The following is a 25,320-nucleotide window of genomic DNA, read 5'->3' as shown; positions in this document are numbered from 1 at the left end:
AGAGGGTTCCTGTGTATTCCTTTTCTCTCTGCTTGAAATTATGACCATAAGAGGTAATGCCAAACATAAATAATCTTCCAGGCTCAAACACTTCTCATGTATTGTAATCCATGATATCGTTTGATATAATTATCTCCAAAAGATGGGTAATTTGCAAAGTTTACACGGATCTTCAAAGTTTTGGCAGAACTCCTCCCTCTCAGGAACCAAGGATCTTCTGTCATCTGAAAACTACCCAAAGGCTTTTCACAATAAAATCCAAAAGACAACTGCAAGCTTTGTTGTTTCGGCTGCTCTGGTCTAACTGAAACAGCTTACAAGCAGTTTGCAAAACTTATATGGCATGTTCCTAGTTTCTGGGGAAGCCGAGAAATCTTCAAAGGAAAGAGTGCTCTCTTGTGGTTGCAAGTCATGTCAGATCAAGAATGCATACGTGCATACAATAAGAGGAAAACTGTTTTCTTCACCGAAAGAGTGGCTTTTTCAAGAAACATGAGTTTCACAAATTGAACATGAGCATTTTCAAAAAATCTTCAACATTTTGCATGTTTCTGCTGATTGCAGGTATGTTCTGGTCATCACTATGAGCACCTGCCTCAGAAAAACAAAAACAAAGGTGATGCCCTGCTTGGCTGCTGCATAGCTATTACCAGATGTTTACATATGCATTGTCTTACCTGATGGACCATAACACTGCTTTAACTGGGGAGCTGAAAATCTCTCTTGACTGTGCCAGATCCGCGCTGCATCCTCCAGTGTGCTGGCAGCTTGACAAGGAGAAGAGGAGGACAAAGGACAAGGACTTCTGGCAGTTTATAAGGGCATAGTGTCCTCATCTGTGCGTTTCCTCTAAGTTAACCGCATTGTGTTGGGATCTTCTTTTGCAGCAACTGGAGGGTCTTTGACTTTTCCCACGTTGTTGTTCAAAAGCTCCATAGTTACAATTTTTTTCTGAAAACACATCTTCACAGTTAACTAAATTTCTCTTTTTTGCCATCATCAATTTGGGGAGTTGATTGTTTGGTCTGGGAGAGCTGTGGGAAGGGATAGACATGAAAAGGTACAAGCACGCAGACTCCATTAGAACCGTTCTTTTGCTCAAAGTGAAAGTTTCCACCCTGTTCAGTCTTTCATGCCAAACTACCTCAGAAACATAACTGAAACAACATCCTCCACTCCGAGAAACACATTTATCTCTCTGCTGAGTCAGAAACCAGCAGCATGATGTCAGTGTGCATTTTCAAGTCAGCCTTTGTATATCTTTGCTGGCTTATTCTGCAGCTTCAAAAAACAATGATAATCTTCAAAGTATGATGAACATACAGGCAGACCATTCCGGACAGACATGAGTGAGAACAATCCTGGACTCTAGTTTATGCCAGGGGCAGGATCAGCACTGTCCTGGGTTCAAACCACGACAAACACCAAAATGGCTCATAAGCCAGGGCAACTGCCAATCTACTTTTGCCTCCATCACTAACATTGCCTAGCAAGGGCTGGTGTTTGAAGCTGGAGGTTTTGTAGCATTACCTAAGAGTTAGCTAATGCATTCCATGAGGGGTTGAGATCTTTTCCAGTCACACATAAATATATTACTAAAACACGTGCCATAGTTCAGATGGAAGGTATGGGTGTGAGGCAAGAATTACTGGGGAACGCCCCATGGTATGTACAACTCATTTCAGATCAAATGATCATGAGAGCTTTTCTGCCTTTTAAAAAAACCTTGGAAACAGTTGAACAGTCCAGACTTTTCACTTGCACTATAAACTCTGTTGTTCAGTGGAAATGTTTTCAGAAATGAATGCTCAAATGAAAATAACTCATTCACTTTAGCACTAAGCTAGACCAGGACCTAAAGTTTTCTTAAAACAAAGAGGATGTCAGCCTCTAGCCAGATAGCTGAAGTAGGAAAAGGACATTTAATTTGTGTCATCATTACACTTAAAATGCTGCTCTCTGGCAGTATTCCTGTGAGGAAATGGAAGCATGCCTCTTGGTGGTCTCAGATGCCAGATCATTTCACAGCTCTCCATGACCTTGCCTGAAGACTTGCAATGTTCAAAAGGCAGGGTTACATTTCAGTTCTGTCATGCAAATGCACTGTTCCCTGCCACCACACCTCTTTTCTATGTTTACTGTAAATGCAAGTCACCGGCACTACCCACAGTGTCAGAATTGCACCTGTACTAAAGAGACATCTGCTCTTCCTACAGGAAAATCCACACTTCATCATTTAGAGAAATACATGAAGAAAAATTACAGGTAAATGTTACTTACGAATCTGAATGATTGAAGCTGATCTCATATCAAATGAGACTCTGGTTTTGTCTGTGTGCAAGAGAAATAAGAAAATATGCCACAGGCTTTTGTTCTATCATTGTTGACAATCTAATGTCACTTGCTCAGAAAGGGATTTGCCCTTGGGCAGGGAGCCAGCACAAGGCCAATGCACCTTACATCCCACTGAAGGTCCTTGTTGAGAGCGCAAGCAGGATTAAAGCAATGTATCACTCCTGTATCGACTTCTGTGCAAAGCAGACCCTTCTCAACGTGTCTGCACATGCAGGCTTAGTGAAAGTAGCAGGACTGGCCGACCAAAGGGAAAGGCTAATACGCATTCTTTTTAATTTTAAGAGTAGGCTAAGACTCTTGCCTTTTCTAAGACAAACCTTTGATCTTCTTTCTTACACTGTTAATCCAATGAACTCCTTTTCACACCTTTGCCTGGATGATGCTTTTACCCCAGAATGCAATATCCTTTGTGCTGATACAAAGCAGATGGCCTGGTTTGCTTTCCAGGTGGTACAAACCAGGTGTTATTCACTGTTCTGCAATGGCAGAAGTTGTACTGCTTATATATATATATATATATATATAGTATGTTTTGCTTTGGTTTGTTTTTGTTCATTTGTTTTGGGTTTTTTTGATGGGTTTTTTTTAAATACAAAGTTTAAATGGGGATGCTGGAAGACTACATATTCCAGTGACCGTGGCATTCAAACAGGTTCCCTTCCTTCTCTCCTTCCTTTTACTTCACCTAATTACCAGCCAAAATGAATGGAAAATATTTCTGACATACCTAAAAACAAAACATTGAGGCATCTTCCTTCCAGATCTAACTAAGTTGTGGTTTTAATTGCATATATCCTAACACAGTATCTACAAGAATGTAATCTTTGCACAAAAGAACCCTCAACTCATTCACACTCCCACAAGAATCATGAATAACACTACTGACATTACACAGTGATTGCTTTGAATTACTTTGAACTACTCAAAGCAACAGATCCTCCTTGACACTGTGTCCCTCTGTGTCTGAAAAGAAAGTCATCCATGGGAATATTGTAGTTGAAACATAAGAGTCAGCTGAACGCGTGTAAGTCCGCCTATTTCCCAATAGATGGTGTCTCAACTATTTTACCTGTGAACACATTACTGAGAAGGAAGAAGCAGCTACATCAGGAGTTTAAAAAGAAACGCTCACAACATTGTGCATTAGCATGACCAGCAGGTTGGGGGAAATGATTCTCCCCCTCTACTCCGCCCTGGTGAGACCCCACCTGTAGTACTGCGTTCAGCTCTCAGGCCCCCAGCACAAGAGGGACGTGGACCTGCTCCAGCGAGTCCAGAGGAGGCCACAAAGGTGCTCAGGAGGCTGGAGCACCTCTGCTATGAAGACAGTGTGAGAGAGTTGGGCTTGTTCAGCCTGGAGACGGCTTTGCAGAGAACTTATAGCAGCCTTGCAGTACCTAAAGGGGGCCTACGAGAAAGATGGAGAGGGACTTTTTACAAGGGTATGTAGTGATAGGACAAGGGGGGATGGATTTAAACTGGAAGAGGGTAGATTTAGATTAGATATGAGGAAGAAGTTCTTTACTGTGAGGGTGGTGAGACACTGGAAGAGGTTGTCCAGAAAATTGTGGCTGCCCCATCCCTGGCAGTGTTCAAGGCCAGGTTGGACGGGGCTTTGAGCAACCTGCTCTAGTGGAAGGTGTCCCTGTCCATGGCAGGAGTCTGGAACTGGATGAGCTTTAAGCTCCCTTCCAACCCAAACCATTCTATAATTCTATGATTTGTTTTATTTTACTGTGATGTAATTACACTCCATTCTAATATTTATAATACATATCATAGTTTGTCTGGGCTGCTGCAATTCATTAACAGATATAAAATTGTGAAATTAGCAGTTTCTCTTGTTAACTGCATACCACATAATTACAGTAATAACTGCAATTTAGACTGAGATCCAGGAATACAGGATTGAGTAGTTCTGTGCCCCTCTAGTCCTGTTTTATCCTTAAGCATGAGCCATCTCTTTCCAGCTCTATCGCTAGAAGTGAGAGCTGCACCTAAACTATCCAGCTCTCATGCAGTGACTATCACCAAAATACAGGCCTGAAAAGCACTGACAAGCCAATAAAAGGTGGTGAGAAATTTGGATTTTTGATGTTAAAACAGTTGGTTTCAACCTTGGCTTTTTGAATAATCTTTATTCAGTGTAATTCTGTTCGCCCTGAGAAGGAACCCAACGGCAGGTTTGCAACAGCAGAAGAGAACTGATTGTATCGAGATGTGGGCACAGTCCAGCAGGGGCTTCTGCTCACACTACAGAGAAGGACTGAAGCGTGCTTACTGCGTCTCTTTCCCCTGTGATTTCATGAGTCTCCCTTACCTTTCAGTACATCTCCAGGATCTGAAGACTACTTGAAAAATAGCTCTGCAATTTGTTCCTCACGCAGCAAATACTGCTATAAATGTCAATAAACTAAGCTTTCAGGGGACATAGTGCAGTTGTCTTATCAAAACACTTCACATGTAATAAAAGTGTTTGGTATATAAAAAAATATCTTCCTTTGCAGAAGAAACAGTTCTCAAATGTGTTTTATCACAATACCTTGAGCGTGCAGCGTACATCTCTGTAGACACAGATTAATTTCTCATTCAGTGACACTTCATATTATCACTGGCTTCCTTTGATACTTCTGCTTTAAACTGGTAGTTAAGATATCACTCGTTCAAGGGAGTAAAGTGACTACAGAAAAAGCTGGAATCTCGGAGGACTCATGTTTGACAGTAGGAAAAAACACTCTTATCTGCGTACAATGACATCCAACCTGTCTCATAGGCTCAAAGTATTACTTTCAGCTCAGACAGTTGAAATAGCACAAGGATTTCAGCGCCAGGGCAGCTCAGCACTAGAATTATACTATCATAATCAGCGTTAAGACAAGCTGAGAGCTTGGGACAACCTAGCATTTCAGGACAGAACTGGGATGTGCTGAGTATAACTGTAAAGTTGTAAGGATGACAACTGAAAACGGAAAGTCTCCAGTCATCTCCTATGTACTGAGTAATGCAATGTGAAGAGGGAGACTCTTAGGCTTGTAATCATTTGCTGGGGTTTCTAAGATGTGAAGTATTAGCACCAACCATGTGAATATGTGGTACTACGCACATAAAAATGAAGCACAGATCACCACCACCACCACCACCCCACCCCCCGCATCACAAGCTTAGCAGTCCCTAAAAACCTGAGGATTTGATGAGTTCTTTCTTGGTGAAATATGTTTGTGAGCCAAATCAGATACACTCAGTCATGGTTAGAGTAAGGATTACCCAGCTTAGTGGAGGAGATGTTGTAGGGTATGTGATAAACTAAATAAGGTCATTGTTTTGGTCATGAATGGCAGAGAGCTGGATTTACTCTGCTTAAATGTAGTTCTCTAGAAGTGATATATTTGGGCTAAACTAATTACGCAGGTCCCAGTTAAAGGCCATAGACACAGAGAAGCAGCTCCAAATTCTTCTCACCCATCCCAGACACCTAGATTAGGGTGGGATGAAGCACGCTATGCAGCAGCCTATTTCTCTCCTTCACCTACTGAAAGAGCCTGAAGAACTAGAGTATACAAGGTGTCTTGCTTTTTGACAGCTAAAGCCAAATGAGGAGAGCATATTTCCACCCCTAGAAGAACCAATGGGTTTGTACTGAACTGGAATGACCCTTCCAGATCCTACATTTATGCTCTTTAGATCAAAAGATAGTGGGCAGAAAAATACCTAAAGTTTCCTACTGTGCTGACATCCTATCAAGGGATGTCTTATTTAATAAGGCATCGTAAGCGTCAGGCATGATCAAACTACAGAACCACATTATGGTGCTTCAGGAAACAGCTGTCCGCCCCGGCACTTAGGAACTTGTAGATTGATTTGAGCAGTGTATGTGATGAATATCCATGTGTCACAGGCGAAAGCAAGCTACGAAACTACTTGCACACATCAAGACATCCCTTTGCAATGTAGCCTTAGCCGGAATTGTACCAACCATAAATCCTAGATAATCGAACAATGGTTGCTGTCCAGAAGGCAGCTGGGGACATACAGACTTATGGTACCAGAAGATATGAACCACAACCCTCTAATGACAGCAGACACGAGGGCGTAATGAGAACGCAGTGAGATAGCTGCGACTATTGTGTGGAAAACCAGAGTGAGCATCGCACCTTCTGAAAGAGGCAGTGCATGCAACAGGGGCGAGGGTTTTGGTCAGCCAACCAGGCCGGGGAGGACGCTTTATGCCTGCAGAGTGCCAACCGAGATGCTCCTCCGAAACGGGAGAACTACCTGGGCGGCTCCCACCCCAGTGCTGGAAACAATCTGGAGCTAAGGCGGTGGAAGGGGCCGAAACGCCGCCGAGGTACCCCCAAGGCAGGCCGGCCCGGCCTCCAGCTCGGTGGTGGTGCCGAGCCCTGCGGCGGCTGCCAGGGAGTCGGCATGGGCAGCGGCGGGCCGGCGGCTGCCAGGGATGACAGGGAACCGGGCGGGCCCCGCCGGCACCCCCGGGCGGCCTCTCCGCGCCGTGATGAGCCCCGCCGGCGGCGGCGGCAGGAGGGAAGCGGCCGAGCCCCGGGGCGGAGGGGCCGCTTCCTGGATGTGGCGCTCGGCGGCGGAAGCGGCCACCGTCCCCCTCCTGCCGCCGCCGCCGCCGCCGCCGCCATCACCGCCTCCCTCTCCCGCCTCCTCCGCCGCGCTCCCCCCTCACCGGCGGCCGGGCCCGCGCCACTCGGGGCCCCGCCCATGAGGAGGCGGCGGCGGCGGTGGCGGTGGTTGCGGCCGGGCCGGGGGCAGGCGCCTGCCCGAGGGGCGGCGGCGGGCCGGGGCTGAGGGCCCTGATGCAGCTGCGGCTGCTCCGCCGCCGGGAGAGGCGCCGGGCTCCATGCACCCCAGGTGAGCGTCCGCTGGGGAGCCGGGGGAGGTGGGCCGGGCGGGTACCGGGCACCTCGGGCCTTGCGACGGCGGCGCGCACCCCGGCGGAGGGGCGAGGAGGGGAGGGGGTCCCTAAAGCGTTCAGCCCTCCCGCAGGCCCCGAGGCTTGGTCCCGGGGAGAAGGTGGCGGGTCCTTCCCGTGGGCATCACCGCCCTCAGCAGCTGTTTGGGCCGGGGATGGGGGCATGTCTCTGCCCCGCCGGATAGCCGGAGCCCTGGGCGACGTCCCTGCAAAGCTGTCCTGGATCGAGTGGGGCGGTTGACAAGGGCAGGCTTTGCGATGCGAAAACTGGGCAGGAGCGACGTGAAAGTCGGTGACTCTGAGCGGCTCAGACCTTCGGGTTAACTTGCGTGAGTTGGGTGTATTTGGCTGTTTCTCCAGGGTGAGCGGTACCTTTCCTTGCCCGAGTGTCAACCCAAGCTCCAGCTCTCTGTCGGTACTGCAAAGCTGGGGCCTGCTGCTTGCAGAGGGCATGTGAGAGGCGCAGCCGGTGTGGGGTTTTGCTGCTGGGGTTGTGACCGCAGCGGGGGCAGCCGGCCTTCCTGGCCCTAGGAACCGCCGATGAGAGCTGGTGTGTGGGCAGGAGTGCCAGGGTGGGCAGAGCTGGCAACGCTGTTGACAGGTGAGAGGTGACCGTGTCTCCTCGGTGTCCCCATCCCCGTGGACTGGTTCAGGCTGTATGTGCAGCTTGACACCCCAGGGCAGGGATGTGGTGTGTTTTCTCCCAAGGCTGGGGATTTGGGCTGTTGGGCAGCTTGGAATTTTCTGCAGCATTAGAGCCATGCATGTGGTATGTGCCCACTTGAGTAGCTTAAGAGGTTGCAGGCACTCAAGAACGACTGGTTGATCGTTCTGAAATACAGTGTCATCCATGGTGCCAATTTTTGATGTGGTAGGAGCATGTGATATGTCTGCAGAACCAGACTGAGGCAGCCTGTTAAAACTCTGCAGCGGTGACTCTTGTCCCTACTGGCCTGGTTTGAACCGGTGGCTCGAATTAGAGGTTTTGTGTCCATTGCAAATTTTAAGTGATCTTTCCCCCTCCTCTCCCCAGAGGTTTGTTTTTTGAACATAAACATGGTGTCCAGAAGTCATGAAATATAAATCAGATGTCATTGTCCAAATAATGGTGACATTCAGCTTGCAAATAGATCTGTGTTCACAATACTGTAATCACAGTGGCTTTGACAACTAGGAGTAAGGCTTTGTTTTCTGGATGGCAAGGATAAAGCTAGGGTCTGATCTGTCTTTTTGACCTGGCTTTTTAATCCTGGTTACTGCTATCTGATATAATCAATATGTATTGATCATTATGTGAGCACAGTGTGAGTGGCTGATGTACTTTATACTTAGCTTTCTAAGGCAGAGTTTTTAACATGTTAGTATCTGATTTTGAGTTTGTTCGCTCAGCCCTTCCTCAGCACAGTACAGTCAGTAATCAGGAATGCTCTTGCTTCTCTTTCTCTTTTTCCCCTCCCCTCTCTGTTCCCTGCCCTCAGAATGAATGAAATGAACTTGAGTCCTGTAGGGATGGACCAGCTGACCTCATCCTCTGTGAGCAATGCCCTGCCGGTCTCAGGGAGTCACTTGGGGTTGGCAGCGTCACCCACTCACAACGCCATACCAGCACCAGGTAATGGGGAAAGCTCCCACAGAGGGTATTGCAGCTCATGCTCAGTGTTTGACTGTCACACGAATGTTCATAACTAGGTACCAATGCTTGCTCCGATAGCAAGTCATGTCTTTACAGCAGGAAATGAGGTGGTATGGAAAAGGGTAGACCATAAGACATTGGTGGGCAAAGCAAAAGGGATGTGTGCTTACCAGACTTACGCCTTAATGGGAGTCTCGTTTTTGTTCTAATGGAGTGGTTTGCACTGTGGGTGGGTAGTAGTATAATCCTTTGAAATACAAACTGTCCCCGTGTATGCCTATCTTCAATCAGTGAAAATAATGATTTTTCACCTGTAAAGCAGAACTGTTTTCCTAGCTCTTTCCTTCAGGGGGCAACAGAGGCAAAAGTCCGTTACAGCTGTGAAGTAGAAAGAGGCCCTACAAAATGTATCAAAAAAAGATCTAGTCACATTCAGGCATGTCCCTTGGTGTTGTGATAATTGTAACCCTTTCTTTGAAGCTTGCCACCTTTGACAATACCGTACTGTACTTCCATAGGGAGCTCCTGAGTAACCTCTTTGTTAGCTTATGTGTTTGTAAACTCAAGTACTTCCACTGAATTTAAATGGGCATTTTCTTTTGCAGGCTTGCCTGTTGCCATTCCAAACTTGGGCCCCTCCTTGAGTTCCTTGCCCTCTGCTCTGTCTCTGATGCTCCCAATGGGTATTGGGGATCGAGGAGTGATGTGTGGTATACCAGAGAGAAACTACACCCTACCTCCACCACCATACCCTCACCTGGAGAGCAGCTATTTCAGACACATTCTACCTGGTAAGTGGTGCTGATAGATGGGAAGAGCGATATATATTAAATTAAGAGCTACCTGTTTCTGTCCTGAAACACGTGAGACTGACTGTTTTGCAGAGCTGTAGATTCCCTGGGTTTGCCTGGAGTCTGTTGTGTCATTTTACACACCTTTATTTTCAGGTCTCATATTGCTATACGTGTGTATGAAGAGAATTGTAGGTAATTTTCTACTTAAACCTAACCTCTTATCACTCTTCCTGCTGCTTTGTTAGAAAGCAAAGCATGCCTGTTTTGTATCTCAGATGGCTTGTAGTTTGAAAGCTGTTTCTTTTTTTTTTCCTCCTGTGGTCTGAAGCCATACTTAATATGTGCATAATAGTAGGTTGCAGTAGTTCAAAGGTCAAAAAGAGCAAGCTGCCAGCTGAGGAGTTTGGGGTCTTTCTCACCAGTTTAGCCTATGACATAGTTTTCTTCATTTTTGGTCAAGGTTGATTTCCAAAGGTCTAACATACTGATTTCTGTCTTGAGTCCTGTCTCACATGTGTTTCAGAGTATAAATGTAGAATTATATATGTTAGTATATGAAGACACAGAAATTTGAGCTTTAAATGTAGTCCTTGTTTCGTGGCTAAGATTGGCAGGGTGGAAAGGGGTAGGTAAATCTCTTCAAGGTCACCCAGTGAGTGTTGTTAGTTCAACCTAGGTTAGGAAAAGAAATACAGCAGCCCAGATCTCATCTAGCTACCTGCTGACTAGTGGCTGAGCTCACCAGCTGTTTAGGAGTAACCTTTCCTACTGCATTACATGCCTGCCCATTTTGTGGGGAAAGAGTAGAAGAGGTGGCAGTGCATTTAGGGACCAAAGGTATTTGCCATTCTTCTGAGCTGGGATAATTTATGCAGAAATGTGGGGTTTTTTTTCTTTTCTTTTTAGTTTGTGTGATGTTTAGTCTGAGGTTTCATAGGGCTTTTCTGTCAGTCATCTTACTGTTGTCAAGGCTCCTCCTTGTTCAAGCCACAAGGCAGCATTGCATGCAGAAATACTTGATGCAGCTGGTAAAATTAAATTGTCCATTTCTTGGCTTAGCCATTTTTAATGGGGTTATGCTGTAGAAAGCATATCCATGCTTGTGTCCGTGTAACAACGGACATGTTTAAATGGAAAACTTTTACAGAACAAATGGCTGGTAGGGTTCAAGGCTAAAAAGAAATGTGCTGGCTCAGATCTTGCAGAATCTGCAAAATCCATCTCTGCCACTGCTGTTTACTTGAATGTGCTGATGTATTTCTTCCAAAGATTTTTTTTTAGCTTTATCCAACAAGAGAAGTTGGTAGCATGTAAATACAGCTTAGTGTTTCTTTGTGTCTTAGGTTCCAAGGTTGATTGATGTTGAGAAGCTTTCCAGAACTACCAGAAAAGATGTCAGGGTTTCTGATTTACTGGGCTATTGTTTCCAGAGAAATAACATAGTTTTCACGTAAGGAAAGAGAGCAGATGACTCACAATACCTTTGAGAGACCTTATCTTGGTCCTTCAGAATTGCAGTTGATGATCTCTGAGATGGACAGTTGTGTCACTTTAGTCTTAGGGGAAGGAATTAGTCGTTGTTAAATACCTAAGCAAAAAGGATGTATCGTGGAGAACTGTTTCTACTTCTAGCAGAGATGAACCAGGGATTATGAAATATTAGATTCTACTGGCAGTCCTTCATCCTTTGTGAGGTATTTCATAAGAAATGTGATTCAGTCTTTGTACTGAAGAGCCTAGGTTAAACGCTGCCAGAAGCTTGTTGCTTGGCTCTTCAGGGTTTGACATGTAACTAGAGCCTCGCCTTGTTGGATGGAGCTCTGTATTTGTTGTCAAATGATGCTTTGACAGGAGTGTTGGGTCGGCATATGTTTGTGAACCATGTTTTAGAATTAGTGTTTTTTAATTGGATGTAATGTGAAGAACATGTCTTCAAGGATCTAGGTCTTAACATGCTATGCTGCGATGGTGGGATATTTTAGTTCAAGATTTAAAAACTGCTATCATCTCACTCTCTTCTCTTTCCCCCTCTCATTCTATCAGGTATCTTATCTTACTTGGCTGACAGACCTCCGCCTCAGTACATCCATCCCAACACTATAAATGTGGATAGCAATCCGGCACTGTCAGTCCCCAGCAATCCCTCAGCCCTAGATCCCTACCAGCCCAGTGGAACTGTGGGGCTGGAACCAGGGATTGTCTCCATGGACTCCCGCACAGTGAACACCCACGGTGCTCAAAATCTGCACCCTAATGACAGCCATGAGGTAGCGCTGGATACTACAATCACTATGGAGAGCGTATCGAGGGTCACCAGCCCCATCTCTACAGATGGGATGGCAGAGGAACTTACGATGGATGACGTAGCCGGGGATCATTCGCAGATCCCAAACGGCTCCCGGAGCCACGAACCTTTAACTGTAGACACGGTGGGGAGTAACTTGACATCGGACCCTGTGGGACATGGCGGTGTCATTCCCATTCACGGTAGCACTTTGGAACTCCCTGTCGTCATGGAGCCTGACCACATGGCTGGGCGGGTGGCAGGAATACCGGACAGCACACTAAATGACTCCATTCATACTGTGGCCATGAGCACCAACTCCGTGAGTGTGGCGCTCTCTACCTCACACAACCTAGCTTCTCTGGACTCAGTAGCCTTGCACGAAGTGGGCCTCAGCCTCGAGCCAGTGGCAGTCTCTTCCATGAATCAAGAAGTACCCATGGGCCCAAGTCACGTGGATGTGTCTGCAGACAATCTTGCCTTCGTACCGTCCTCTCTGCAAATGGAAGATTCCAATTCGAACAAGGAGAACATGGCAACCTTGTTTACCATATGTGAGTGGGCATTTCCTGCTTTCTTGGGGTAGGGTTTAAGTAGCTGTTGTCTGGTGGGATGATAGGACTCTTGTTGCTAGTCTTAAAGATTTCTGGTTGAAGAAACATAGTTATTTAACAAGTCTACGAAAGTTGGAACATCTGCAGTGGCAGATTAACCATGCTGAAATGACAGTATTTGGAAGTGGACATAATAAGATGTTTTAGTGTCATTCTTTCTGTATCCATCTTCCATATTGCCTTGAGGTTGAAAGCTGAGGCTTTTTATGAACCTCTAGCCTTTTGTGGTGTGCTGATATTACCCTTTGCAGTAAGACTTCTGTTTTTTAAAGTCACATCACAAATGACTCTTGCTCCATTGAAAAAACACAGTAAACGCCACAACAAGCCATACAAATGTGGGTATAGTTGTTGAGTATGACGTTAGGTGATTTGTCAAAATTTTTATTAAACTATGAACAATCATCATGAAAATGTTGTTCTTAACAGGACCTGCTGGAAAAAAAGACCAGAGAGGGAGGGAAGTTTAAATATTTCCAATTATTCTTATCAAAGGACTTCAGTCCAGAGGTTAGTTGATCTCCTAGGAAGAGAGGAACACTGGACATTGCACTCTCTCAGTCCTGACATCATTCAAAGAGTGGTGCTGGAGAACTGCGAAGTTCTCATTTGGTGGGAGAGAGATTTGAACTTCCACCCACGGAATGTCTGGCTTCCTGCCACTGAATCATGGAATCAACCAGGTTGGAAAAGACCTTTAAGATCATCAAGTCCAACCTTTACCCCAGCACTGCCAAGGCCACCACTAAATGATGTCACTTAAGGGCCTTATCTGCATAGTTTTTGAAGACTTCCAGGGATGGTGATTCCACCACTGCTCGGGGCAGCCTCTTCCAATGCCTGACCACCCTCTCGGTGAAGAAATGTTTCCTAGTATCCAGTCTAAACCTCCCCTAGTGCAGCATGAGGCCGTTACCTCTTGTCCTGTTGCTTGTTACTTGTCCTGTTGCGTAAGGCCAGCTTTTATATTGAGTTTTGTTAGTTGTGTTGGCATTGCTGAGTGCTGAGCGCTGAGCCTTGTGACAAGCTTTGCCTGCAGAACATTTTTTAAGGAGTGGAAAGAAATAGTGCCTTGGTTAGCAATGGGAGAGGTGCAGTTTAGTGCAAAGTGAATCTGAATTAAAACTTTTATTCTGTGGGATTCCTAGAGGAAGAGTTTTACAGTTGATGCACTCAGAAATTCTTACACGGATCTGTTGCATGTTGAACAAATAATGGTCAAAATACTATGATATCCAACATGCTCCCGGTGAAATCACTTCTCTTTTTTACCTCAGTGAGGTTTGATGTGCCAGCCTCTTGTCATTATGCTTAAAACATATTTCCCAGATGATGGTCCCCATTGGTAGGATGTTATAGCAGCTGTTGCATGCCTACTGTTTTCATGTGATTTGCAAAATAGGTCTTTGACTTAGGAAGGTTTAAATTTTAACTTTTTGTTGTTTTTAAACTTCTCCTGAATAAAACATGAATTTGTGTCCAGACAAGTGATAGCAAGGAGGAGAAGGAGTTGGTTTAGAGCCTCTTGGTGGTTTTTCCTTATTAAGAGGGCAGGAGTCAGGGCCCTTGTCAAAAAACATTTTATACTGTAGTTCTAAGCAGGAAGGAAACAGTGTGCCTTTGCTACAGTCCTAAATGTTTGTGAAACTTTTAAGTAGCCCTTTCTTTGATCTTTGCTTGGAGTTCTGTGTACCCAAATCAGAGAAGTAATCACTGTGATTTTTTTTTAATTTATCTATGAATTGGCAAGGACAGAAGTGGAAAGGAAACGGTGTGTTTTGCTTCCTGCAGAATGTAGGATTTTTTGTTTCAACTTCTTAAAAATGTATGAATCCTTAAAACCCTTCTACGTGGAGGTGTCACATACCTAGATATTGCTTTTCTTCCTCTTTGCCTCTCCCTGAGACTAGACCTCTCCACACACCTGTAGTGGTGTGTGGTAGGCAGTGCTTAAAAACAATGGGTCCAAGTAGTGTTTCTCATTAGTCAAGTCCAGTTGTTGTTGCTGTGCTCCTATGTGTTATCTGTGCACATGAAGCAATGCTTGTATAAGCTCTACCTAATAATTTTCTAAATACCTTCCTATCTGTAACTGTGTAGTTGCTTAAACTGTACCTTGTATGGGGACAGATTCTGGTACCTTGATGTATGAAGATATTGTCCCTAAAAGCTCTTTGAACAACTAATAATGGAGCTGCTGTTTTTGCCTACTGAAGACTACTTCTGTGATAGGTTTCTTATACTGGAGTTGGGTCATCAAGAGGCCAAAGAAGGTCTTTGTGGAGATCTTGCTTAATTAGCTGAGCATCTTTCTTCAGAAGAAGAATGATTTATCAGGAGGGTGATTGCTGTATAGGTGTTGGTTGCTCCATTCATAGAGAATTAAAATGACATAGTTTTTCTAGATGAGAGCATTTTATGCTGTACTTTTTCCTGAATTTATTAGATTTGTTAGAAGACTTTCAGTGGTTTGTTTTTCAGCAGTACTTATTGCTGAATGATTGATTGGAGAAGTGATTCTTCTTGGGCTTTTGTTTCTGTTCCATTCTGTGGCATCCCATAGAGAAACACTGTATGAGTTTAGTGCAGTGAGTCCTTCAAAAGCAGCACTAAGGTCATTTTTTTTGTTGCTATGAAGATTCACGTATTGTCTGAATTTAAATGGGAATTAGGGGATTTGTAGGTTCAAATTAGACAAATTTTAGCAAGAAGACTTTACTGTCCCTTTGCATGAATATCCTTGAGGTTCTACATGCAAGAAAACTCTTGTGTTCCTGGTAAATTCCAAAAACATAACCAGTTAGAAAGTGTTTGCTTTGGTATGGCTTGGGTTTTTTTGCCAATAAAGGTCATTTTACTTGTGATCAGAGAGAAAGTGGCTCTTCCATCATCTTCCAAAGAATTATTGCCAGCTCCAGTGAGACTGACTACCATCCGTTTTGCCATACTTTTGGTGAAGTGTGGACTCTGTCCCACTGCTAGATTGCTCCAAGTAGGGATAGTCAAGAGTAGAGGTGATTAATTTACCATCAGGAAAGTAGGTGGGGATCGTCACATTTGATCTGAATTGGATAGGATCGGTGACATGGGTGATATGTATGTCAGGGCCCAGCTGTAATAGTGTGCTTTGTATTCTTCTGAGTAAAAGCTAGTTTGTCTTGGTTTACTAGTTTTACACTAGTAAAGCTGACAAGTTAAACCAGATAGAAGCAGCCTTTGGCAGGAGCACAGCTGAAGTATAATGGGAGGAACCTGATTGCACTGTGGGGGCTGTTGCATCTTTTTAATCCCTGTTGTCCCTTCCCCTCTCTGCAGGGTGCACACTGTGTGACAAGGCATATCCATCAGACTGCCCAGATCATGGGCCCGTCACCTTTGTCCCTGACACCCCAATAGAGAGCCGAGCCAGGCTTTCTCTCCCTAAGCAGCTCGTCCTTCGGCAGTCAATCATGGGAGCTGAAGCGGGTAAGAATCACATTACTCTCTATTTCTATGCAGCGGTTTAAAATACACTCACTGCCTGAAATCCAAAACCGCAGGGATTTTAATGTGGGAAACACACACTGCAATAGAGAGGTGGTTCCCTCTTCTGTAATCACCCTGACTTACATTGTGCAAGAGCTTCTTGTTCTCTGGTTACTGCTTAGACTTCAGGTAGATTCTAGGGGTGCTGCCACAGAGTATTACTGAAATACTTTATAAGGTCGAGCACAAGCAAGGTATGGTGTTAATTTTTATCACACTAAGCAGCCCGGGCACAACTTAGATGAGAAAACATTACAGCAATTGCAGTTTGGGGGAAGATAACAGTTATAAATAATGGAGATTTCTGTCTGCTTGTTCATCAGCCTGGATTGCTACCTGTGGGTCTTCTGGATGCTCTCATTGTAGTATTGATCATGAGTGCCTTTTTTTTGTTTGTTTGTTTGTTTTCTTTTTTCCCCTCATTTACATTTGGCATGTAGACTGTGACCTTGTCATTGGATGTGGACCTTGTTACTGTGTTTCACGCCATTGTCACCTGGAAATCGAAGAGTACAGTGCAATACCCTAAGGATCTGAAGGCTAGAGAAGAATGTGATTATTGGCTTGCTTAGTGATGCTGCTTGTTGAGAGTAGATTACATCTTCTCAAGCTGCACTAGTTTCCAGTTTGCTCCTAAAAGCTATTCAGTGTATTCATGTAGACCTATATATATATATATATGAATGTTTAATAATAAATAATATACACGCAGGAATCCCTCTGCCCATGACAGAAATACAGCTGCCTCTGGGGAGAAATGCAGAAGCTGCTTAACAATGCCCAGCAACAATTCTGGAAATTCCTGGGGATTAGGTAGGCGAAATGTAGTTACTGAAAGTAGTATTTTCTGCTTCTGCAGAAAGTGCCATGAGAACTTGAACTGGTACCAGTGGCTAGGATCTTAGTTTTATAGCTTACTGAAAAGTAAATTACTTGCTTTTGACGAACAAAATAAACATCTGTAATTACAACAAAGCGGCTCCCAATAGTGTCATGTGGTGGTGGTGGTTCTTGTCTCTGCCGTAGGTGTGTTTTACACGTGAAGTAGAAGCTTTGATGATCTTATGCCTATATATTACCCCTGGAGCATTATCTCATAAACCTCCTGCCTCTTTGTTATGCACAATTAGTTGTTTAAATAATTGATTTCTGCAGATTTCGGTCTTCTACTGATAGGTGTGTGGACACGAGAAACCATTCCTGTAAGGACTTGTTTTGGACCTTTAATCGGGCAGCAGAGCCATTCTCTGGAGGTGGCCGACTGGACAGACAAAGCAGCTAGTCACATCTGGAAGGTCAGCAGATGTTACAGCCCATAGAGCCTGCAGGCATGCCTTTATTTGACGAAAGTCACCACATGACACATCAGATTTAACATTATCATCCTTGCCAAAAATCAAAATTCATGCAGTTTGATTGTTTAATACTTAGCATAGCAGAGCTGTATACTGTGTAATATGCTGGTAATCAATTCTGAGGGATAACAAACAACTTTTCTTTTAAAAGGCTGTATGTGGTTTCCATTATTTGTGTGCAGTTGCGGTAGAGATTGTATATGAATTACTAGGTAGCACTTGTTTGTTTTGTATCCTTGTTTATTGAAAGTCCCCCCAGGTGATGAATGATTTGTTTTAGGAAAGCTGCTTTAAAGCTTTTCTTTCCCCCATCATTTCATGTTCAGAAAGTAAAATTGATCTATATAAATAAAACATGTACTGTTTGCCCAGATACTATTATTCACAAGACTTTGCTTGTAAGAAAAGCAGCCAAATGCATTTCTGCTGGGAGCTAAAGGTGGTGCGTAGGAAGGATGCTGATAAACAGTTTTTCTAACTTCCTGGGTAGCAGAGAGGTCAAGATTCCTGTGTGAAGGGGAAAGTGCGAACAGGGCTGTGGTCTTTGCAATGGCAATGCAGACCTCTTGGCTTGTTCTAGATAAACATATTCTCTCTTAAAGAAAGAAGCTGGCTTTCACTGCATTTATTGCTGTGTTTTGTCCTAAGATTGCATTTGTTTTTTCCTGGTAGATCTACCACAACGGCGTCCTGGAGTTCTGCATCATTACAACTGATGAAAATGAATGTAACTGGATGATGTTTGTACGCAAAGCCAGGTGAGAACCACCTGTACTGTGCTGAGTAGCTTTGAGTCTGAGCTGGGGGCTCACAGGAGGCTGTGCTGGAGAACGTACACTGCTGCACTGGCTGCCCAGAAGGGTAATGAGCTCGGGACCAAGGAACCTTCCCTTCAGGAGTTATAGAGGCATTTTGGACTGGTGGGGAGAATGAAACAGAGCACCCAGTGGAGAATGTAACAGGGGAACCAGTACACATGCTGTAGTAAAACAGCCCCAAACCTGCCCATGAACTTTGTTTCCCTTGTTCTAAAGCTTTAAACCGGGTTATTTTTATACTGGCTCACTGTGTATTAGCTTGTTTCCTACCTTCCCTCTGTCCCATTCCTTTTGGATACATCTGTGAAGTTGATGTTGATTGTATTTTTGATTTTAATAATTTATCATCAAAGTGTTCCTTGGTTCTTGTGGCCAAGTTCCAAGCTCTTACAGCTCACAAGACCTGTCCTTTTCAGTCTTTCTGGAGCCTGCAATGAAAACTATCCAGCATTGCTCCATATGTGGTCCACTGAGAAGGCTTTCCTCTTGCTCTGTGACACGAAGTAGTTTTTCCCTGCAGTTCATTTTATTGCTGCTAAATGCAGGAGTCAAGAACTGAAAGCTTGATCTCCCATTGCAGTGGGAGACAGCTTTGCTGGTTTCAGGTACTGGGAACAAATATGCACAAGAAACAGCTTCAGAAGATGAATAACCATATCTTGGAAATGCTTTTCAAGAGTTATTTTTGAAGCTAATTTTGCTTTAAGACTTTACTAGTATTTATTTCTCCCTTATGTGTTATCTGTTTCTTAAGCAGGTTAATTTTTTTAATTAAATTTGTAGTAAATTTGTAAAATTTAATTATATTTGTAGTTTCTTAAGAGATCATAAACTCTCCTCTCTCAACCCACTCCAATGTCTATTAATAATTTTCTCAGCAAGATACCACAGTGGTGTGAATAATACGTCATTTAGTGGAGCAGATTGGCTCTCAAGGTCCAGTTTTCTTTTACTTTCCTTTAATGAGGAAGGACAGAAGTGACGGACATGAAGGGTTTTATGTCCTGACATGCACTGAGGTTCTCTCATTACCTATTTGCAGGAATTTCCTTCTTTATTTTCTCTCAGAAAGTCATTATTTCTGGAGGGCTTTTTTTCATAACAGTCATTATTGCCACAGGAACCGGGAAGAGCAGAATCTCGTAGCTTATCCTCACGATGGAAAGATTTACTTCTGCACCTCTCGGGACATCCCACCTGAACACGAGCTTCTCTTCTATTACAGTCGGGACTATGCACGACAGCTTGGTAAGTAGGTGCTCATCTTTGTTGGCTTTGCAGGGAATACTCAGCCTGAGTTCCCTTTTCATGCCATCTCTGGGCACCATCACTTGAAGTACATTATGTTCCTTCTCAGTTCCTAGTGGTGCACATCACTGTTTCCTTTTATATTCCGTGGCTACAAGACTACCATCACTTGAAAGAAACATTTCACTAATTCCACTGATTAGGAGTAAAAGATTGCAGTTTCAAAGAAAAAGGGTGGGTTTTCTTCTGTTCATCCACCTGGTGCGAAGGGAGTTTTGCTAGCTGAAGATTTTCCCATCCTCCCCTACCTGTGCTTATGATAATTTAGGTCTGGTGGAGCTGTGCTCAAAACCATTCCAAAGTTTGGCCACCCAAAACGTTAGAAATGGTCTGCCTAAAAGAGCTGAAAAGCAGGTATCAGAGCAGAGAGGAACGGGGGTGAAAATCTAGTTTTGTTACCACAGACTGATAACATGGATCACACTCTGTTAGGCCTTGCTGTGCCTCAGTAACAGTGATGCTTTTGTTCCCAAAGGCGTACCTGAACATCCGGATGTGCACATCTGCCACTGTGGAAAGGAGTGTGCTTCCTACGCGGACTTCAAGGCCCATTTGAGCAGCCATATTCACAGCCACCTCCCCAGTCAGGGGCACAGCAGCAGCCATGGACCAGGCCACGGCAAGGAAAGGAAGTGGAAGTGCTCCATGTGCCCCCAGGCTTTCATCTCCCCGTCCAAGCTCCACGTTCATTTCATGGGGCACATGGGCATGAAGCCGCACAAGTGTGACTTCTGTAGCAAAGCTTTCAGTGATCCTAGCAACTTACGGACACACCTCAAGATACACACAGGTAAGGGCTGGGGACTTCAAACAGAGATGCCTCTGCTAGTAAAACACTGGGGCAGGACTTGTTCTCTCTGATCCCTTGGCCAGTTGTCAAGGCATAGCTTGTGCCCATAAATCTAAGCTCTAAGAAACATAAAATTGTAGAATGTTTGGGTTGGAAGGGACCTTTAAAAATCATCTAGTCCAACCCCCCTGTCACGGGCAGGGACACCTTCCACTAGAGCAGGTTGCTCCAAGCCCCTGTGTCCAACCTGGCCTTGAACACTGCCAGGGATGGGGCAGCCACAGCTTCTCTGGGCACTCTGTGCCAGCTCCTCACCACCCTCATTGTGAAAAAAATTCTTCTTTATGTCAAATCTAAATCTCTCCTCTTAGTTTAAAACTCTTGCCCCTTGTCCTGTCACTACAGGCCTTGGTAAAAAGTCTGAGATCTTTCCCCTCTTTCCTGCCTGAATTGTTTTTCATCTTAAGGTAATGGCACAAGATTGAAATTCATGACTGTGGGGTCAGACTGATGTGGATAAGGGTCATCAAAACTGAAGCTGGAACATGCTGTTGACTTGTGTGGGCATTTGGGTATCACTAGAGCCTTTGAGGATAAAGGGAATGTTGCCAGCAGATCAGTGAATGAGCATTAAAAGAGTTTAAAAAAAGTGAAAGATTTTTCAGCTGTTTAAGAAGAGAAGAAATACAAAAAGCATGGATTTAGCACAGTGTGAGGATAGGGGAGAGGGTGAAGGCCAAGTACAGGCTAGCAATAGTGTGGATCTTCCTGCCTCTATTTTTTCAGTAAGGTTGAAACAACTATTGGGAATTACAGAATGCAAATCACAAAGCTGGAAAGGAAATAAAACTGGGAGTTCAGTGCGTTTGAGTCAAGCACAGGAAGCTGTGGGCACAGCAGTGAGGAGTTTTAATAAACTGATCAAGTACAAATGTGTTATACACAACCACAGAATACTCAGTGGGAGAGGGAGTCTAGTGATATTCAAACTTCGTCTGAATTTGGTGGTGTGCAGTGGTTTTGAACTATTTCTGGCAAAGAATAATGGGAGAACTACAGATAAGTGGGAAAATGGGATAAAACATAGAAGTTACCAAAGAGCCAGTGAGCTTTGTACCTGTGTTTGTTAGATAAGAGAACTTGTTTTTCCAGACAAAGGCAACGAAGCGCACCAAATGTAGTTGGGCTCCGGTAAGGCATCAGATACAGTTCCAGTGGGAAATCAGTGGAGATAGGGATGTACTAGTGTACAGTAACTAAATGGCTACCATGGCTACTATTAAGAAGGAGGCTACCATTATTTTTCCTCAAGAATTCATCTTGGATAAGCCTAGTCTTTTTAAGTGCTTGCCTCAATCTCTTTGCTGGAAAAATTACAAGCCTACTTTATGATGTTTCGATATGCAGAACAGGGAGGCACAGCTGGTGTAGACAAGAAGCAGAAAGTCTATCTTATGGGAAAGGCTGACTGACCATGTGCACTGGCGGAATCAGAGGTGTTTAGAGTGAATTAGAGGAATTAGAGGTGTTACGCACCAGCTGCATAACCATGCATCGCATGAAGGGCTCAGTGGTTTGAAACAGTAGCATCAAGTGGGGCTTTTGGCTTGGGGGCATAGCGTGGGGGATGAAAAGCTTTGGGAATGATGAAGTCAGATGCACTGGACACTGACAGTTAGATACTGGGAACAGGGGGCCCAGAGAAGCTGTGGCTGCCCCATCCCTGGCAGTGTTCAAGGCCAGGTTGGACACAGGGGCTTGTAGACCACCTGGCCTAGTGAAAGGTGTCCTTGCCCGTGGCAGGGGGTTGGAACTGGATGAGCTTTAAGGTCCCTTCCAAATCATTCTGTGATTTGATTTCCAAATGATTCTGTGCCTGGTTTTTGCATAGCTAAATCTAGAACGTATGGTGAGTCTAAAGGAACTGCAGGAGGAAACAGATCTTGTTCACAACGAATCTGCTTTTCTTCGGGGTAAAATGTATTTCTGGGAAGTTGGACAGGCTTGTTTGCTTACTGTATTTGTTGGGACACTGGCTGTCAGTCTGTGGGTGTACATCTGCAATCCTAGGGCAGAAGAATTACCGCTGTACCCTCTGCGACAAGTCGTTCACGCAGAAGGCTCACCTGGAGTCGCACATGGTCATCCACACCGGGGAGAAGAACCTCAAGTGCGATTACTGTGAAAAGCTGTTCATGCGGAGGCAGGACCTCAAGCAGCATGTACTCACTCACACACAGTAAGTGATCCCACAGGATGTGCTGGACTGGCTAGTGCAATAAATAACAAAGCTGGACAGTCCAAGAGAGAATCTCCAGTTTGCAAATAGTTTGACCTAGGGAGTATAAGCTCATCCTCTGAAATGACAGAGAAGTCAAACTGGACAAATTCCTTGTTACTGGCTGAAATCGTCCTATTCTAGTGTTCACAGTATTTTAATGACATGGTAAATTTCAGGCATGCACCTTGTCCTGTGAAATGACATTTGGGAGTGTTCATCATTTTGCAGAGAGGGGGTTAGCTGATTTACATTCAGTTCTCTGCTGAGAACATGACCACAATCATAAATCACATTATAAATCAAAATCACAGAACGCCTCAATGTTATCCTGAGTAGCTGGTTAGTGAAGTCTTCCTCTCTGTTTGCACCTGGGGTGGGGTGCAGCCATTCCCAGCTCTTATCTCCCCCCAGGTCTCATACATCCACCTGGTCTCCTGCTCCTCCTGCAGGGAGATGCCCATGGCCAGGGCAGATAGATACCCACTGCCAGGTCCTCCTGCTGTTACCTACAGGTCTTCCCCTGCCCCTCAGCTCTGCCAGGCCAGATCTTTCCTTCAGCTGTGAGAATTTCTCCATCCTGCTTAGTTACTCCCAAGACAAGGTCTTCCCTTAAAGGCTGTTTGCCTACAGCCATTCCTTTCGCTTACTTTGTTTTCAGCATCTGGTTGTTGCACTCACATGGAACTGATTGTTGCTTCTGTCATGCTACCTAGGAGACAGGATAGTGCAGCTAGCATGAGTGAGAGGCAGGCAGACAGACTTGCTTTGCTGCTTGTTCTTATGCCCAGAGCCAGGAGCACTACTGCTGGGAGGTGTTTTGCAGTCATCTACAGAATTTGACTGCTGCAACCTGGTAAGCCTCTGCTCAGCATTTACAGACTGAGGGTTGTTAACACTCGCAGCTTTGTTTTCTTTATTGTTCCTTCCCCCCGCACCCATTTATGCAGGATGGGAGGGTGGGAAGATGGGAGACCAACCTTTCCACCATGACAACATCTCTGTCCCTGCCAAAACATGGAGCTCAACCAGAGTTTGGTCTTACTCAACAAACAAACAAAACCCTTGTAGAATTCTTTCTTCTTCAGTTTATCATTGGGAAAGAAGAACAGTTGGGTGCAAGCTAGCAGTTAACCCAAAAAGCCAGACCTTTACCAATGATGTTGGGGGAAGGAGCAGAGAAGAGGGTTGTGTGTGTACTGGGTGAGAAAACAGAGCAGTATTTACACTTTACTGTTGCAGTAGCGCTGTCATTTCTGGTATGCTCCTCCTTCAACTATACTGAAAGTAAGATTTAGGAGGAAGACTGACCCTTTTACTCTTCCTGTCACCACCCACCCCACTATTTAATACAGGATCAGCTGCCTTGTGGCAGGAGCAGACTGTAACTTTATCATGTCTTGCAGAGAACGGCAGATCAAGTGCCCCAAGTGTGACAAGCTGTTTCTGAGGACAAATCACCTGAAGAAGCATCTCAATTCACATGAAGGAAAGAGGGACTATGTCTGTGAAAAATGCTCCAAGGCTTATCTAACCAAATATCACCTCACTCGCCACTTAAAAATATGTAAAGGCCCCACATCCAGCTTGTCAGCCCCAGAGGAGGAAGAGGAGGAGGATTCAGAGGAGGAATTAATAGACTCTATGAGGACTGAAGACTGTAGGATTAACAATGGAGTCTATTCAACTGGTGATGCCCTCTCTGGACACAAATGAAGAAAAGTGAGAGGAAATTTCCTTGGATGTTATAACTTGGGAAGGAAAAACACCTTCTTCGTTTTCCCAGTCAACAGCATATGTCAAATGAGGATTTTTCCTTCTGTTTTCATCTCCACACTACCACCGCTTGATAAACTGTAGCCAGAACACTGAATGAGAATGGATCATGCACATACAAGAGTTGCTAAGAAGGAAATGTGAGGCAAGGAGACTTTTTCACACACACTGTGCATACTTCCTTTTCCAAATCACTCAGATTAATCCATCCAGTGCCGGGATACACGACACACCTTGCATAGCCCTTTGAGTAAAGAGCCACAAACCAGAAGAAATGTAGGTGAGTGATTGCAGTGACCTGTAAGCCAACTGTCCTTAACTGCCAAAGCCATGACAATGAGAGAAGTGAACAAAAAATAATGGTGGTGGCAGGTGATGTATTTTGCTTTTTAATACTTTTTAACTGAAGGATGTGGTTTGGTACAAAGCGAAGACTTAGCAATGCTCAGGTTTCCTTTTCAAAAAAACCCAAACAACTTTGGTTAAAGAAAAAAAGCCCCCATCAAATCAGCAAAATCAGCATTTGCAGACAAAGCAATTACCCCACTACAGAAAATCAGACATTGGCTTTTGGAGAACAGTTATTGCCTCTTCTTGCTCTGGTTCACTAGAACATGGCAGCAGGTGAAGAGGTAAAGACCGTACAGACTCAGTAAGGAGGAGGCTTACAGATGCTCAGATGGTGTTTACAGCATATATTACTTCTCATGCTGTAAACCTTGTACCACCTAGAATGATGGAAGGGTTTGCTGCTAATATTATTTATGGAATGAAGATGTATTTTCACTTGGTTGTTTGCCTTTGAAAAAATTAAAAATGTGGCTCTTTTCTAATGCTTTTTTTTCTTTTTTTAA

General features: G+C 44.4%; 1 protein-coding gene across 3 annotated transcripts; it reads left to right on the top strand.

The window, feature by feature from the left end:
- Positions 1-6,929: 6,929 nt before the first annotated feature.
- PRDM4 (PR/SET domain 4) lies at positions 6,930-25,299 on the top strand. Of its 3 annotated transcripts, none has more exons than XM_030479188.1 (11): positions 6,930-7,230; positions 8,770-8,903; positions 9,530-9,715; positions 11,762-12,556; positions 15,932-16,081; positions 17,318-17,436; positions 18,169-18,254; positions 19,435-19,562; positions 20,098-20,412; positions 22,483-22,651; positions 24,097-25,299. In XM_030479188.1, the coding sequence occupies exons 1-11, from the start codon at positions 7,220-7,222 to the stop codon at positions 24,404-24,406; spliced, it is 2,403 nt and encodes an 800-aa protein (XP_030335048.1). In that variant the 5' UTR covers positions 6,930-7,219; the 3' UTR covers positions 24,407-25,299. The 3 variants fall into 3 exon arrangements, with proteins under 3 accessions (XP_030335048.1, XP_030335046.1, XP_030335047.1); XM_030479186.1 differs by having other exon boundaries at positions 17,297-17,436; XM_030479187.1 differs by lacking the exon at positions 6,930-7,230 and adding an exon at positions 7,878-7,892 and having other exon boundaries at positions 17,297-17,436.
- Positions 25,300-25,320: the final 21 nt, after the last annotated feature.

Source organism: Strigops habroptila, chromosome 3, assembly GCF_004027225.2.
Source record: "Strigops habroptila isolate Jane chromosome 3, bStrHab1.2.pri, whole genome shotgun sequence".
NCBI classification, from domain to species: domain Eukaryota; kingdom Metazoa; phylum Chordata; class Aves; order Psittaciformes; family Psittacidae; genus Strigops; species Strigops habroptila.
This window is presented reverse-complemented; position numbering and strand designations above follow the sequence as displayed.

Excerpts from the sequence above, each read along its gene's own strand:
- PRDM4 (XM_030479186.1), top strand. Across the intron at positions 12,557-15,931 it reads GGCAACCTTGTTTACCATAT|GGTGCACACTGTGTGACAAG; the intron begins GTGAGTGGGCAT and ends CCCTCTCTGCAG. Across the intron at positions 17,437-18,168 it reads CAGCTAGTCACATCTGGAAG|ATCTACCACAACGGCGTCCT; the intron begins GTCAGCAGATGT and ends TTTTCCTGGTAG.